Source organism: Mixophyes fleayi, chromosome 6 (genome assembly GCF_038048845.1).
Source record: "Mixophyes fleayi isolate aMixFle1 chromosome 6, aMixFle1.hap1, whole genome shotgun sequence".
Taxonomy (NCBI): domain Eukaryota; kingdom Metazoa; phylum Chordata; class Amphibia; order Anura; family Limnodynastidae; genus Mixophyes; species Mixophyes fleayi.
The window spans coordinates 123,141,227-123,158,678 of record NC_134407.1 but is presented as its reverse complement, the minus strand read 5'-3'; the positions used below and the strand labels follow the sequence as shown (position 1 = coordinate 123,158,678).

The window sequence follows — 17,452 nt, the reverse complement described above, 5'->3', positions numbered from 1 at the left end:
GGAATGTGAAAACATGACTGTGTCTTAACAGTCATGGCTTTATATGGGCTTACTCTACTTCAATACTACCCACACCCTCAAATTGTCCTAACCTCCACTCTGGGACACTCTCTCTCCTCTAGTTCAGCAGAGCTGTATGCCAATTAGAATGTAAGCTCTCTGAAGATCATGGTGCTCCCCACCCTTTGTTCTCATGACTGAATTTATTTTGTCTACTTTGCATACCCCCTGTGTTATGTATGTCCCTATTTTTCCGGTGCTGCAATGTACTGTGACACCATATCTATAATGATGATATATTTAAGTCTTTTGTTACAGATATAAGTTATAAATAGATGATGATGATGATGATGATGATGATGAAGTTTAATATCACTCCTGTGTTACTTATACAGGTTTAAGCTCAATTTAGTCTTGCATTACTGTGAATATATGTAAGTAACCCTTTCATTGGATAGCAATCACAAATACACCAGCTGTTACATGGAACACTGTATCTGTAGTCTCTCCCAGTATAATATTTTCTGTGCTTCAAGTGATAAAGTTTGGAATTTGATTACTTTTACTTTTCGTCCTCTGGCTCGCTGGCAGCCATAACAAATGGATTTACTCCCTGGTCAGCTGAGCAGAAACCTTTGAGGATATATAGCATGAAGACTCTTCCGTTGTCTTTTTCCTGTTTTCAGCTGAGTAGGCAGTGATAGGGTAGAGAGCTTAGTTTTTGGTTTTTTTTGTCCGTTTTTTCATTGGTGCTTTACCTAGTTATTGATGGAGCAGGATCCGGGAGGTCTTTGCATCGTACAGTACAGGGCAGTGCTAGCTGAGACAGGGTTGGTTGCCTGGGACCACCATTTGCTGCAAGAAGCATAATTTTTTGTTTATAAGCAGATAATGGATGGGATGTTAGGCTCAACCTCAGCGTCATAAGCGAAAGCTTGTCGGTGCCAGATTCAGAGGTCAAGTCACATGCATCGGTGTGAACTGCACAAATTAGACTTAGTGCAGCGTCACTAGGAGGCATTACTGTGTTTTCCACATAACCTGGAGAAAATGGAACCGGATCCCGGCTCAAAAAAAGCTAGGTAAGCACTCTAGTTAGGGATGCATTTTATGTCTGCTAATTAGTTTGTTTACATTTCTTCAGTACACTTGTAGAACATGCGGGGAAAAGGAAGACCAGCAAAAATCCAAATTGCGTTTGTGGAGCATGTGAAAACTGAGAATTGGCAGTAGATTATAAACCCTTCTGTGTGGATTGGACTCTCCAAGTTGGGAAGGAACTAAATCAGCCTCCTGCTTAATTTAAAAAATAAATGAACTTATTGATATATTTTGTTACTAAAGAAGATTTATTTGTTTTCTAAAGTGTTAAAAGAACCAGGTCATAGATGGGTTAAGACAGGATCTGGAGAATCCTTTGAGGAATAGTGAAGCAGCTAAGTGGAATTCCATCCAGAGAGTGCAATGGTAGCCAATCATTCGGCTAAATCTACCATTCCTCTGGAAGACAGGGGTTCAAGGAGAGTTAAATAGACAATATTTACTGAAAAATATGGAGAGAAAATGGTTGGCTTCCTCTGCAAAGCATCCCTAGCTACAATTACCCTCTCTGTCAAGAGCGTAGCTTCAACTATAATGACTAGAAGAGTTAATTGATTGTGTCCTTGGGGGCAGATCCGCAGTTTTAAAAAGCATTTGGTCACCCTTCCCTTTGATGATTCTTTACTCTTTGTTGACAAGCTGGGCTTGATGATTTAGAAAATCATAGGAGGCTTTATATACCTCAAGATTCTAACAGCCCCATCCATAACAACCCCTTTGCACCGATAAGCATTTTTGCATGAAAACTGTAAGTTCCACTATCAAAGTAATAGAAAAAGGGCACTTTTTGACATCAATAAACTTACCGGTTTCCTATCTACACATTCAGTTGGCAGCACAGCTTCATCCTTTTCTCATGTTTTCTGTTTTACGTTGCCACTTCCAATTTACATGGCTACCATTTGGCCTGTCTACATCCGCAAGACCTTTCACCAAGGAACTAGTAGTTTTAAAATTTGCTCTATGTAAGCAGGGTATCCTGACTTAGCCCTACCTGGATGATATCCTAGTGGTAAGAAAATTGCAAGGGATAATCCAAGCAATTTGATCTTTTCAGCACATGGTTAGATTCTAAACGTAGAAAAAAGTCAGCTTGTGAGTCTCAACTGCAGTTTCTGGGAGTCCACATAAAAACAGCGTAAGCCAGTGTCATTTTCAGAGGAAAGATTGCAAAATACAATGTTTGACACAGATTCAAGCCCAAAAGCAACCCTAATTACGAGACTGTCTCTCTGTCTCTTGGGGATGTTCTCTTCCACAATAAGTAGGCAAGATAGCTTATGCCGAATCTTCAGCTAGGATTACTAAAACAATGAACCACAGTTAAGAGTCTCTAGACAAGGGTTTCAGACCAACAAGGACTGTCAGAAATTTCTTCAAATGGAGGCAAGACTACAGTGGAAGATAAAGGATTACCCCTCTGATCCAGAGTTGTGTACAGTTTATGTAGCAGGAGCAAACAGCATTGTGGCAGACTGTATCAGCCACAATCAAATCCACCCAGGACACTGGGCACTGTACAAATACTTTTTGCAACTGCTGTTTGGTTTGGAGCCCTGCAAATAGGTTTTATGCCAATGAGTCAGAATGCCAAGTTGGATCAATTCCATACTTTTTACAGAGATCCCGGAGCAGAAAAAATAGATGTCCTGAAAAGAACTTGGAACTTCTATCTGGGAAATGTATTCAATTTGTTCCGTCTCATTCCATGGGCTTGGAGGAAAATCAGTAAGGATGCAGTGGAGGAAATAACCATTCTTCCGTTTGGCCTTATCGACCATGGTAGCCTGGGATATGCTTTTAGAGCAACCTTGGCCTGTGCACTCAGCTGGACCTGCTCAGGAGCAGAGGCATCTCCAAAAAAGTTATTTGAGACACTGCTGCCTAGTGGTTAGCACTTCTGCCTCACAGCACTGGGGTCATGAGTTCGATTCCCGACCATGGCCTTATCTGTGTGGAGTTTGTATGTTCTCCCTGTGTTTGCGTGGGTTTCCTCCGGGTGCTCCGGTTTCCTCCCACACTCCAAAAACATACTGGTAGGTTAATTGGCTGCTATCTAAAATTAGGGATGTGCACCGGCCACTTTTGGTGTCTCGTGTTTTGTGTTTTGGATTCGGATTTGCTTGAGGTTTTGGGTTCGGATTTGTTTCGCAAAACACCTGACGAAAGGTTTTGGTTCAGATTTAAGGTTTTGGATTCGGATTTATTTTGAAAAAAACATAAAAAGTGCTAAAAACCAGTTTTGTGTTTTGTTTTTTTTCACTCCTACGCTATTATTAACCTCAATAACATTCAATAACAATCATTTCCAGTCTATTCTGAACACCTCAAAATATTGTTTTTAGGCCAAAAGGTTGCACCGAGGTAGCTTGAGCACATAATGCCAAAAAAAGAGGTACAAGATGGAATTGTTCTGGGCCCTCCCTCCCACCCCTCGCGAGATTCGACGCGAGACTTGGACGACAGAGCCTCGTTTTCGATTTTTTTGCCCGCCGGAAATATCCGAACAGTGCTCGGATCCCGTTCGGATCCGCACTGTTCGGGTGGGCTCGGATTAGCGGAATCCGAGCCCGCTCATCTCTATCTAAAATTGACCCTAATCTCTCCCTCTCTGTCTGTCTGTGTGTGTGTGTCTATATTAGGAAATTTAGACTGTAAGCTCCAATGGGGCAGGGACTGATGTGAGTGAGTTCTCTGTACAGCGCTGCGGAATTATTGGTGCTATATAAATAAATGATGATGATGATGTTGCAAGCCAAAAAGCAGAATATGTCAGTAATTTACTACAGGATTTGTTGAATATAAATCTTCTGGTGCAAACAGAAGTTAAGCCATTTATGTCATTAATCATTCCACAAATATTGGATTTTCTGAAAGAAGGATTAGAAAAAGGAGTTTTGCTCTTAGGACTCTAAAGTTCCATGTTTCAGCACTTCTTTAGCCTTTTGGACCCAGGACTGGCTTTAAATGATCTAGTATTAAGATTTTTGTCAAGCAGTGCATCAGGCATTTCTTAGCACTATGGGACCTTAAGCTTGTATTTGAGGCATTAGAGACAAGTACCTTTTGAACCTTTACAAGATACTTATCTTAAATGGCTCACACTCAAAGTATTGTTTCTGGTGGCAATTGTATTTGCAACTGAAATAGGACCACTATATGCATTGTGGTGCAAAGGAAAATTATCTAAAAATGTTTGGATAGGATAGTGCTGAGGATGAATCCAGTTTCTTACTTAAAGCAGTGTCTACCTTTCGTATCAACCAGGAGATTATATTGCCATCCTTCTGCTCACAGCCAGGTAATGAAGAATAAAAGGGATTGCATACGTTGGATCTTGTTAGAGCAATCTGTCTTGAAAGAACAAAGAAATTTAGGAGGAATGATCAACTCTTTGTCCTGCCTGGAACAGGATAAAGACAGGCTCCTTACAAAGATACCCTCACAAGATGAATCCATGAAGTCATTGCACAGGTGTATGAAGAGAACAGTCTTGAGGTGCCTGTAATTCTGAGGAAATTGACCAAGGGCGATAAAAACCTCCTTTTTAAGCTCGGGCTCCAAAATTAAAATCTGTAAAACAGCAGGGTGGTTATAACTTCAAACCTTTACAAAATATGACTTTTTGAATGTGAAAGAGATGTAGATGTAATTAGCGCTGACAGCCGCAACTGCAGCACGCTGACAGCCTCTGCGGTCACGTCCCCCTCCCCCCTAAACAACGAGCAGAATGCCGATACAGAGGGGGATCAGAAGCATCCACAGCAAGATCTATGGTGACTCGGAGAGTACAGCTGTGGCTGCTGCACACACCAGGGAGGCACAATATCGGAGGTTTACTCCATTTTATGCGGACAGAGCTCACAAGGGTAATATCTTACCATGAGGTAGGTCAACCTTCTACTTCTGTTTCTGCACAACACCAGTTTGAGACAGTCTGGGCAGTCCACTTCAGGAGCGTTCCAAGTAGAATCGTCTTTTGCACAGACTTTTTCGGTATCGGCCAAGGGTTTAGTTGCTGCTACTTCCTCACTGGAACGCATACTGAACGCTGCTAAGAGACCACCTTATAAGCATCAGGATGCTAGGGATTTATGGGTTTTAATGTCCTCTTCAGGTGTTTCATCAGAGGAAGAAAGTGAGGTTTACAGAGATTCTGGGGAAAAGGATTTGACCAGTGTCGAAGATTCATCCACAGTGCAGGGGGTAGATTACCTGGTGCTGGGAATGCGCCAGAGATATCCCAGGAAGCTGGTATTTCGCTGTTTAAAAGGCAGATGAAACAACTTATTTCCTTTCCCCCATCGCCTCTATTAATGGAAATAATTTCAGACGCCTGGAAAAAGCCTGATCGCCGATTTAGCAGGCCAGGAAAGTTTTTAAAACTCTCTACCCTCTTTCAGTTGGAGATTGTGACAAATGGGAAGCTCTTCGAAGAGTGGACACTCCCATAGCCAGGTTGACTAGAACAACCACTTTACCAGTTGACTAGGTTATTTCCCTCAAAGACGCCACGGACAAGAAATGTGATTTATTTTTTTTCTGCTTCGGTTGGCTTACGAGGCAGCTGGTAGCATTTTCAGGCCGGCCATGTCCATGACCTGGGTCACCAAGGCTATCCAAGCATGGGCAGAGCAGTTGTCCACAGGTCTCTGAGATGGAGGCCCTAGCAACGAATTAATTGCACTTTCCAATCATATTAGAGAGGCATCGGAGTTTGTAGGGCATGCATCATTGTATGTTAATTCTGTCTGAACTAAGCTCTCTGCGTTAGTCATAGCAGTCAGACGTTCCTAATGGTTGCGCCTTGGAGGCTGTACCTTTTGACGGCATCTCCCTCTTTGGAGTCAGATTAGACCAGCTCATTTCGGAGGCTACTGGAGGTAAAAGCCCATTTTTTCCTGTCACTCACAACAGGCCTAAACAGCTAGGTTTGGGTCCTTTCGGTCCTACCACAGATCCAGAGGATCCCCTGCCAGGGGCTAGTGAAATGCTCCCGCTAAGGGCGGTTTCCGTAGAGGCCAGGGTCTTTCAAGCAGAGGACATCACAAACCGACAGAGTCGGCCTCAGTATAATGTGACCTCCATACACAGAGCTGCAGTGGGGGCACGTCTACTGCTTTTTCGGGACAGGTGACTGGAATCATCATTAGACCCTTGGATCAGGGGCATTGTCACGAGGGGGTACATCATAGACTTACTTCGGGTTCCTCAATGCCAGTTTTTACCACGGGGCTTCCAGCCTGCGGTATTCAGCGCAAAGCCCTGCAGATAGCAATCCAGAAATTGCTGGACCTGGGAGTCATCATTCCAGTTCCGCCACCGGAGAGAGGTTTGAGGTTTTACTCAAACCTTTTCCTAGTCCCAAAGTCACACGGCTCTTTCAGACCAATATTAAATTTAAAGACCCTGAACTTACAAGTCAAGGGAGTCAAGACGGAATCTCTCAGGTCAGTGAAAGAGGCCATTGAAAAGGGAGAGTTTGGACATGAAGGACGCTTACTTGCACATTCCCATTTGTCAGGATCATCATTGCTTAGTACGCTTTGCAGTAAAGGAAAATCATTTCCAATTCAAGGCTTTACCCTTCGATCTAGCGACTGCTCTGTGGCTCTTTACAAAGGTGATGGCAGTAATGGGGGCTCTGCTCCGCTCCCAGGGCATCGCAGTAATTCCTTACTTGGACAACCTTATTCTGAAGGCTCCATTGGCTCAGATCCTATCACAGCACATTAAGTTGACCAGATCCTTCCTTGAGGAGTGTGGTTGGATAATCAAACAGCCAAAGTCATCTCTAATCCAATCGCAGATGATGTGGTTTCTAGGGCTAGTTTTCTCCACCAGGTGTCAGTGTTCCTTCCGGAAGTGTTCAGGCTCTCACGCACTCACATCTGGACAAGCAGATGATCATTCTATCATCTCAGGTCCGCCTGTCCCTCACTTGGTGGTTTCTCAGGTTACATCTCTCCCAGGGACGATCCTTTAAGACATGGGAATGGACGATTGTTACCACAGACACAAGTCTGCCAGATTGGGGGGGATTCATCTCAACCCTCAGATTCCAGGGTCTGTAGGACCCGCTGGAGTCATCTCTTCCCATAAACGTGTTTGAACTACGGGCCATCTACAGGGTGCTGGTACAGGCTTAGGTGTTTCTGCATGGAAAGCCAGTCAGAGTCCAGTCGGATAATGCGACGGCAGTAGCATACCTCAATTAGGGCAGCATGCGCAGTGCCGGGGTCATGAGCGAAGCTTCCAGGATAATGCTGTGGGCAGAGAAACACACTGTTTATATCGGCAATATTCATTCCAGGTGTAGACAATTGGGAGGCCAATTATCTCAACCGAAACATAGTTCATCAGGAAGAATGGTCCCTTCATCCGGAAATCTTCGATCTCCTGATTTAACGCTGGGGTTGTCCAGAAATAGATCTGATTACCTTGCGGTTGAACTTCAAAGTTCCCCTCTTTTGTTCAAAGACCAGGGATCCTTCGGCGGGATTCGTTGATGCTCTAATGTTTCCGTGGCAGTTTCAACTAGTTTTACTTATTCCTTCCTCTTCCTATGATCCTGAAGGTTCTCAAGAAACTGAAGAGGGAATGGGTGAAGGCCATCTTAGTGGCTCCGGACTGACCTCGCCAAGCCTGGTACTCATATCTGCTAGGAATGGTAGTAGAACCTCCATTCAGACTACCTCTCAGATCAGACTTATTCACTCAGGGCCCCCTTCGGTGCCACTCATTAGGTCGACTGACTTTAATGGCGTGGCTATTGAGACCATGATTCTGAAAGCCAAGGGTTTTTCAACTAAAGTAGTTAAGACCATGATCAAGGCTAGGAAGCCTTCATCGGCAGCCAATTATTACAGAACATGAAAAACTTATGTACTATGGTGTGAAACAAATCACTTTCACACTTCCCGTTTCAAGCTCTCTAGGTTGTCGGCCTTCCTTCAAGCTGGTTTGGACAAGGGGTTGCGTTTAGCATAATTAAAATAGCAGTTTTCATCATTGTCCATTTATTTCCAGTGCAATTCATATCTTGCCTTTATTCATCCTATCGAGCCATGGGACTTGAATTTGGTTCTCCAGGCTTTGATTAAAAAACCATTTGAGCCTTTACAGTCTGTGGAGCTTTGTTACCTTACTTGGAAGGTGGTATTTCTTTTGACGGTGTTTTCAGCACGCCGAGTCTCTGAGTTGGGGGCTTTATCTTGTGTCTCCCGCTTCCCTTTTTGTTTTTTCATAAAGACAGAGCAGTGCTTCGCATTAAGCCCTCTTTTGTACCTAAGGTTGTTTCCTGCTTTCATTTCAATCAGGAAATTGTTGTCCCTCCTTTTCCTCAAAGTTCTAGGGCACTAGATCAGTCTTTGTTGCTTCCAGATGTGGTCAGGGCCCTTAGATGCTATGTGGACCGCACAGCCGAATTTTGGAAAACCACAGATCTATTTGTGCTTTATGAAATGAAGAAACAAGGTTGGCCTGTTTCTAAGGTCTCTTTAGTTCTGTGGATTACCTCCATCATCAAGCTGCCTTACTCGAGGTCAGATAAGCTGTTGCCGAGAGGTTTGTCAGCTCACTCCACTAGGGCTGTGGGTGCTTCTGCTGAACAGCTGTGCCGGGCAGCTATGTGGACATCTGTTCACACGTTTGTAAAATTCTATAGATTACAAGGCTTTGCATAACAGAATGTGAGCTTTGGCCGTAGGGTTCTGCGTGCTGTCGTGTCAGAGCAGTCCCTCCCTTAGGGAGCAGCTTTACTAGGTCTCCTATGTATTGCAGTGTCCCCCAATTGGACTCACCGTAAAAATACCTTTCTCGTAGTCCATTGGGGGACACTGCGCACCCACCCTTGCTTTGAATGTTGTATAGTTGACTGTGTTGTTGTGGTTAGTTAACCCTATATGGCCTCATTCGGGCTTTGTTAGACATAAACTGAATATCCTACCTATGGGAGGGGTATAACAGGGGTGGAGTTACACTCATAGATTTAACTTTTTAAGTGCCTCGACTCCTGTTACCACCTACTGTACCTCTATGTATCGTAGTGTGCCCCAATGGAATGCGAGAAACGGATTTTACGTAAGTACATACAAAAATCCTATTTTTGGAAGAAGAATGTTGTAGTTTCCGTGTGGTCCTTTCTGGACTAGATTTGCTTCTACGCTTAGAGAAAAGCAGTTAAGTAATAGGGACAAATTGACTTTGATCACATACTGACCAACTACTCTAAATTTATATTGCATACTAGCTGAAGCCTAATTCATTTACACTTGATAATGCAAGAAGAAAAAAAGGCAACAAATCATTGTTTTGCAGAAGTTTTGTTTTTAAACAAAGCAAGTAGTGTGAATATGCAAATGAAGACTGCGACTTTTGTGCTGCCTCAGTAGTGTGGAGATTCTATAACCTCCATCACTGTACAATAATATACATATTTCTAAATGTCCATTATCTGCAAAAAAGGATTAGACAGATAGCATGCTGGTCTTGTAAACAGTTCAGTTACTAAATGTACATTATACCCATCCAACCACAATTTATGCAAAATTAGTATGCTACCAATCAATAATATACTATTCACCAAATAATATAGCCTTTTGTGCCAGGATGACTTGAGTGTCAGCTCAATTGCTAAAGGGTGTGTAAGTCGAGCAAGTTTTAGGTGACCTACATGCATGTTTTCAGCATTTCCGACGTAATCGAAACACCTGCTTAATGTCTAGTTTGTATGCATTGTGTGTGTATATGTATGTTTGTGTATATACTGTACATGTGTGTTGATTACTGCCAATTTAATATTCATGTCTTCTCTCTCTGTTTCAGGCGTTACAAAAACCCATAACTTGTCATACCAAGATTGTGAGTCTCTACAAGCTGTGTACAATCCAGACACCTGTCCTAATGTACTCAGAGCTCCAGCCAGGTAAGAAAACAGACATCTGTCATAATGGGCAGGGGAGGTCACTGCAAAAGGAACCTATATGTAGTTTATTAACAGCATGTCCAATCTTGTGTATACAATCAAGGACATGTCGCATATGATGGGAATTGTAGTCCAGCTACTGTGCTTCTCTTTAATTAGTTATCATAACAGGTATGATAGCATTTATCTGGAAACGTGTCCTAAAGTGAAACAAAAACAATTGCTGTAGTTTGGTGTTTTTGTCATACACTTAGCGATCAGGTCTGCGTTTTTCTTCTTATATGTATTGAGGAGCTCTGCTACATAATTGAATAAAATGGGGAATGCCAAGGGCAGTGTGAGAAAAGGCAGTGGAAATTATTTACTTTATTTTAGGCGTGGTGCTTCAAATGACAAAAAAAAGGCCTTATCCATAAAACCCCATGCTTTATGCATTCCGTATATATAAGATCCTGTATATGTTACAGAAAATATAATTGTTGCATACACACATAATTCTGCAAGATTTTGTTGCTTTTAGTGAATTATGGAACCAGAAAATGTTTTCTCTCAGGGACAAGTCCTGTTCATATAGAGTTGCTAGTTACAGATGTTGTGGAGAGAGTACAGTGCTAAGGAAGTAAAGACTAGCACAGTGTAACACCGTTAATGGAAAATCAGAAGGGTTAAAGGCATGATGCAGGATAGAACTGGTCACTGTTAATGGAGACCGTAGCAAACATGATAGGAGAGATTTTTTTTGTAAATTAGATAAGTAGCAGTGGATGTTACTGTGCTCATTTGCTCTATTACTACACGTCTATGCAACATATGCTTTATATTATTGGTGATTATTTTACTCTAGGCTGCTTTCAGATGCTGTGGTACATTTCCCACTGACACTTGCAGAGGTGACGCTAATGGCAAGTCCCTGTGGAAAGGTCACACTGAGGAATTATGTGGAAGAGGTGATTGGTAAGAAGACAGAATTTATGTTCGATTCCTGGTGTGCATATTATGCTTATGGATGCTCTCTTCTGTTGGCCATTCTGGCTCACATTTCCTGAACCACATACGTAGCTATGCTCATGAGTGCTGAAAGGCCTATAACTTTGCTGCTCACTCTGACTATACCAGGCTTGTCTAACCTGTGGCACTCCAGGTGTTGTGAAACTACAAGCCCCAGCATACTTTGCCAATATATAGCCGCTTATTGCTGGAAGGGTATGCTGGGACTTAGCTTGACTTGGGACCCCAATTCTGCATTATTGTACGAAGACCATTTTTCAGGCAAATGAGTTGGAGTCGGGTACTTTTTTTTGCTTTATTATATATAAAGCAAACACTATGACCCTGCTACTGAGAGATACTAATTAAAATTTGACCAGATTGGTGAAAGGAGGAGGAAGTGGTTAATGTAAGGCAGTTATTCAATGCGTCCCCTGTACTCAAATATTTTGGCTTAAGAAAATAAGTAATTTTGGTCCTTGTCACGGTCATGGCAAATGTTTTAGAGCCAGCAACAGAAACAAGCTATTTAGAATTCAGTCAAAATATACAAAAAAAAAAAATTCCAAGCCCACACACTGTTATCAATCACTGGCTGTTTTGTAATGATGTATGACCACTATTTTGTTGTACTGAATGTTCTGTCAGTGTTTTCAATTCTGATGTGAAATCCCAAAAGCCTCATAATATCCAAGATCGCTGTCTTTTCTACTTACCTGTACGTGGCCCTCTTAGAGAGAGAAACTGTCAGCCTGTGTTTTCCAGTCTTGTCACATACAAGCACAGTGGCCAATTTCAATTACAAGTCTAATGTAAAGTCCCAGTTAAACTGTTAGTCCAATAAGTCAGTTGTTTGAGAAGATTTCTATTCATTAAACAATTACAATTGATCCCTACCAATCCATAGTCACTGGATCAGTTTATCAAAGTAATGGTTGCTATACACTCGGTGGCCACTGTATTAGGTACATCTGTACACTTGCTGGCTAATGCACATGTGTATTTATGTATAGGTATGTGTGTGTGTGTGTGTATATGTGTGTGTATATATATGTATATATATATATATATATATATATATATATATATATATATATATATATATATATATATATATATATATATATATAATATACACACACACACAATAAAAAGCAAGGCACCCCATAGTGTTCCAATTTATAGGAATTTTAAACCCTATTTCTCTGTCCTACCACTGGGGGACACTGCGTTACCTTGGGGTATAGTAGGTGGGACTGGAGTTAGGCACTTATAAACTTGTTTGTTCCCCTGACTCCTTCCCCACTATGCCCCTCCTCAGTTGTTGTAAGTGCCTTCTGGAGAAAGGTCACTTCTGTATAGGCTCCTGCCTATACTTAGTTTAGCAGTAGGTTTTCCTGTTTTTATTTTTATTCCTTTTTCAGGTGCAGCGCTGGACTGAAAAGACCCAGAGGAGTGAAAGTCCCCGGGATTTCTTCACTCTTGAGTTCCAGCGCAGGTAAGCAGCACGCTTCCCTTGCACCTCTGCCGGCAGTCTACCCCTAGAAAAAAAGAGCAAAAGGGCTATTGTTTATTTTAAAGTATGCCTTTAAAGGCAGCTTTATGTGGGGCAGACATGTTTATTAACGGCCTTATAGACGGCCGCGGCCATGTTTTATTTTAAAGTATGTCTTTATAGGCAACTTTATATGGGGCACGTGTAGTGTTATTAACGGCCTTCTAGACGGCCGGGGCCATGTTTAAACAGGCGGGCGGGAGTGAGGGTGTCTCTGCCTCTCCTCCCCGCCCGCAGACTTGCCGGCAGCCTCCCCCCCTCCTCCGCCCATAGACAACGAGCAGCAGCGGGGGAGAAGGACAAGCATCGCGCTCTGTAGAGACGATGAAGTCAGTGAGACCGCATGCACCCTGGGCATTGCAGAGCGGCGGTTCTCACTTCCAGCAGCTGCAGCCATAATATATATATATATATATAGGCTGAGCGGCGGTGAGCAGAGGCGGACATGTTAGGAGAGGGGAGTACACCTCCCCCTCTCTCTCTCCCTAATGGCGAGAACGGCGGCCATCTTGGATCCGGAGCACACACACATCAAGTGCATGCTGTTCCAGACTTTTGCCTCTCATCACTGGGTAATGTAGTATTGTTTTTAATTCTGTTTTTAAACGATTGTCAGCCTGTTTGCCACACAGTCAGGACCTTTATTTCAGGACCCTATGACTGCTGTATATATTATAGGATTACCTATTAGACAATATGGTAGTTTCCTATCCTCCTGTGACATATTTTGCTTTTTGGGCAGATGTACATTGATATGGGAATACATATATGTATAATATTCCATATGGTGACTGTGGATGGACTTTTTCCATAAGTCTGGTAAAGGGAGTTCCATGTATATACACAATCCCTTTTGCTACGTATAGCCTGTATTCCCTAGTATTGTGGTTAACTTTTATACAGTTTTCCAAATATGCGTTATGTCTGAGGAATTACCTTAGGGGTAATAAACACACTGTTTTATATTCTCTGCATTATTTATGTGGCACAAAAATAATATATAGTGTTAACCCGTGGTAGGCGGGTTGGTCTGTATTGCATTGTGTATATGTGTGCGTAAACCCTAATAGCACGCATATATATTACCTGTTTAAAGGATAGAACAGATTTATTCTGTGTCTTTTTTCTTGCTGTTGTATCAGGTTACAATAGGTGAGTCTTCCAGGAGTAGAATACTCGCTGGTTGGCATTCTCAAAAAATGTGTGTGTGTGTGTATATATATATATATATATATATATATATATATATATATATATATATATATATATATATATATATATATATATATATATATATATATATAGTTATAACCTGTTACTTTGCCTACCATTTCCTTATGTTTTCTAATGGATCAACTGGGAAATAGGAGTGACATTATATATGTGCGAAATGTAATTTTTAAATTATCTTTTCCACAGCTTAGCCCGAATGCCTCGGCACAGACTGCGGGGCTAGGGTCTACAAACAGGGTGCTCCCATTTCGGTGTCAGCTGTTTTGCAGAAACAGGTCTGATCTAAATCACTGTCGCTTCTGGTGGCCGAACACATTAAGGTGATTTTTAAGTTTGAAATGGTACGTGAGTATCCCCTTTTTCATGCTTCTACACACGTTTACACTGTGCTGGTTAAGCACCCACACAGCTTATATCTGTCCGCTAACACAGAAGCGGCATTACGCTGTTCAGGTATAAAACCATCTGCACAGAGATGCTGTTGTTCACCATCTTCCACAGATGGAGAGGATTTTATCTTGGACTGTTGCAACAGTCAGAATAAGGATGTTGTTCATTCCTCACCAGAGGATGTCTATTTCCATCTTGTTTTACTATCAGGAGGAATGTTCTTGCTGATTACACTTACGAGGTGGATAATCCCAGCTTAAACTGTACCCAGTTTTCTCATTTGCAAGACTTACAGTCTATCCTTGGTTTTTAATTTTCAACCTAAGCCTTAGTGACACCCTAGTTGGGAAAAATGTTTCTCCACCTATCTTAGACTCGTTGTCTGTCTTTTGTCAAAGACCAGGTAGACAGTATTTGACTGGCTATGTTTTGCACCTCCCATAACTCTCCAGAGTCAATACAAGAGAGGTCCCTGTTGGTGACAATCCTGTGGCTCCTCTGTTCTCTTGTTCTGCTGTCCCCAGCGGGAGCAGACAAAGAAGTCCTCCTACGCAGAGCAGGGGCTGGTAACGGGTTTTATCTAGCGGCTCTCGAACAGAAGTGCTCTAGCCTTTATTCTCATTAAGGGTTAATGGGGTGGTTTGTATTCAGCCAACAGCATCATAGCTGGTAGGCATACAGCTATCCAGCTATGATACCTATAGTTAGCCACATGCTTACAGCACTTTGTTCCAATATCGGAACTCTCAATTTGTACTATTACAAATGAGTATCCAAAGGCTTCTGGCGGTAGGTGTGCTTTCTTTGTTTTATGTCAGCGACACCAGGTCATGATGTTTATGTGTTCCATCCGTTGATCCTCTGTTGATTTGAGGTCAGGGTGCCACACTCCGAGTCAGGCTTAGCCTTACAGGGGTGGTTATAGTTTATGTGCTGTGGAAATCAGGTAAACATCCTTTGATTTGTGGACATTCCCCAAAGGTGGAAGTTATTTATTACATCCAACGCTTAGCTTTCAGCTAGACGTTTTCAGCCAGAACATTATACTTGCAGCCTCTCAGCAAGAAGCAGGGTTGCAATATTGGGTTCACAGGTGATCACTTTGAGCCTACCCAGCTCTTCGTTTATTGTACCACGTTATAAGCGTTGGCTTATGCCTTATCTTCTAGTTCGGGGTTTTCCGTAGCTTACTACCGAAGAACACGCTCATCTCTTTTCTACACAGTTCCAAATTGCTCCTGGCAGAATTTCCTTTCAGTATCAGGAGTTTCTGTTTTGCAGAATAGGATACGAAGTTTCTACTTGTATCTTTGGCTCTCCTTGTTCGTAACATCTCCCATGTCTCAACAGGGAGATTCTTATCAAGGAAGGCTGATTTTAGGGCTTTGGACGTGCATAGCACCCCTTTGCCTTAATTCACTAATTTACCTTTCGGGTGGTGCTTAGTCACATTGTTTTTATTAGTGAGTCAGTTGTTCTTCTTTTACAGAGGGTCAGAAAACCTGTAGAGATTCGGTCTCAGAATGCAGTGCTGTTGCATATTTGTAGCACTCATGCAATTCCCGTATCCTAATGCAGGATAGGGGTCGACCTGTGTATGGTCGGAGGGGTGTTCCTTGTGCTATCCTATGGGCCAAGCTAGACCAACTTATTATTATTATTGTTATTGTTATTGAGGGCCGAATGCCTTAGCAATCAATCCTTTAACAGGTAGAGTGGGTCACCTCAGGGTAATACCTTTGTGCTCTCCTGGTTAGGTCATAGGGCTCTCTAAGAGGGAGCCCAGGTTCTTTTCACATGTTAACCTGTTTTCTCTATCGGCTCTCAATCTAATGACCCTCAGGTGGATTTGTCCATAGCCAAGTCGGGTCTCCCTATAATTTAGGAGGTGATTCACAGCTCCTATTTACTCGTGGGAGTTCAAGAGTTTCTAGGAGGGGGCGCATCCCAGCTAGTCTGGTTGTCCGCCGTATGTCTCGCAAAGCAGTGTTCTACTGTTTTAGGGGACTTGTGTTGTCGTCCCTCTTTTCCCGTTTTCAGAGCGGCCTCATCTCGTAGTTCGGCTCTTTTTGTTTTCATCATCTGGTTTGACGCTGTGGCATCGGATGGCTAACCTTTTCGGCTAGAGAATCCTTACAAGGTTATGGTTGCTACCTTCAATTCAGCGGTAGAGATTCTCTCTCAGCTGTTTTCTTTGGGCTAGAAATTATATTCAATGGTGTAAATTTCTAGAATTTCACACGTCCCACTCAGGAATCTTTTAAAGAGTTTTCTTTACCAGCTGGCTTCTATGGGGTCTACGCCCTTCTTCTTTCAGCGAGCAGCTTCCGTGGCTCTCTGTCTAGCTCAGCGGAAGGTTGTTTTGCTTAAGTGGTTTCTTTATGCTCAGCCCATCCTTGGTTGGTTGTGGATTTCCAGGGAGTCTAGTTCTCGTCATCAGGAGGCTTGCTTTGGCCTCCGGTGACTCTCTGAATTAGTTAAGCTGTTAGCTCATGGTATGAGTGCTTCCTGGTATATATGTCGGGCTTACGTTGTTAGCTCTCTATATGAGTGCTCCCTCAGATATCGCTGAATTAGTTAAGCGGTTAGCTCATGAAATGAGTGCTCCCTTGTTTATCTCTGAATGGTTTAAGCACTGTATCAGTGCTCCCTTAGATATCACTGAGTGGCTTAAGCTGTTGCATCAGTGTATATGGTGATCCTTTGTATATCATTGAGTGGATTGAGTTGTTAGCTCAATGCAGGCTGTTCTCTTGGATGTCACATCTCGTAGGGGATCTGGGGCGAGAGTGTGTATGGCTCTTCCTCATTTTCTTTATCAGAAACTTAGTGGCGGTTCGAGACATAATTGGTTATGACCATTAGTGCCTGCATTCCACTGACACAGAGATTGTAGTTCATCATTCTTGTGCCTCTTCTATTTGTGTAACGTTTCTCCGACGGGAGATAGTTTGTGCTCTTGTTCGCACAGTTCCTGTTTAGGAATTTAATGCCCATTTAGCCTCTCTAACGCTAAAGAGCGTAGGGGGAACAGGATCCAAGTGGTCTCTTGCCACTGCATCACGACCAACATTCTGTCTGTACCCCTCTGCAGGTTCCAGTGACTTTTACAGTGCACTTTCCAGGAGGGTTGCAGCTTTTTGTACGCCACAAAAGCGTCATTCAATGGCGCAGTTGTACAGAGTGGCAGCGTCTGTTTCTGCTGCATATTGTTTCTTTGTTGCATGCCTTTGCATTCACAAATGCAGGGTTTTGAACAC

General features: G+C 42.6%; 1 protein-coding gene across 4 annotated transcripts in view; it reads left to right on the top strand.

Moving 5' to 3' along the window:
• The window catches only part of RAD9A (RAD9 checkpoint clamp component A), a 67,067-nt gene that overhangs the window by 38,444 nt on the left and 11,171 nt on the right, over positions 1 to 17,452 (top strand). For all 4 annotated transcript variants that reach the window (XM_075217251.1, XM_075217250.1, XM_075217253.1 and 1 more), the window contains 2 exons: positions 9,928 to 10,027; positions 10,872 to 10,981. In XM_075217251.1, coding sequence (XP_075073352.1) covers positions 9,928 to 10,027; positions 10,872 to 10,981 — 210 coding nt within the window. The remainder of the gene's footprint in view (positions 1 to 9,927; positions 10,028 to 10,871; positions 10,982 to 17,452) is intronic.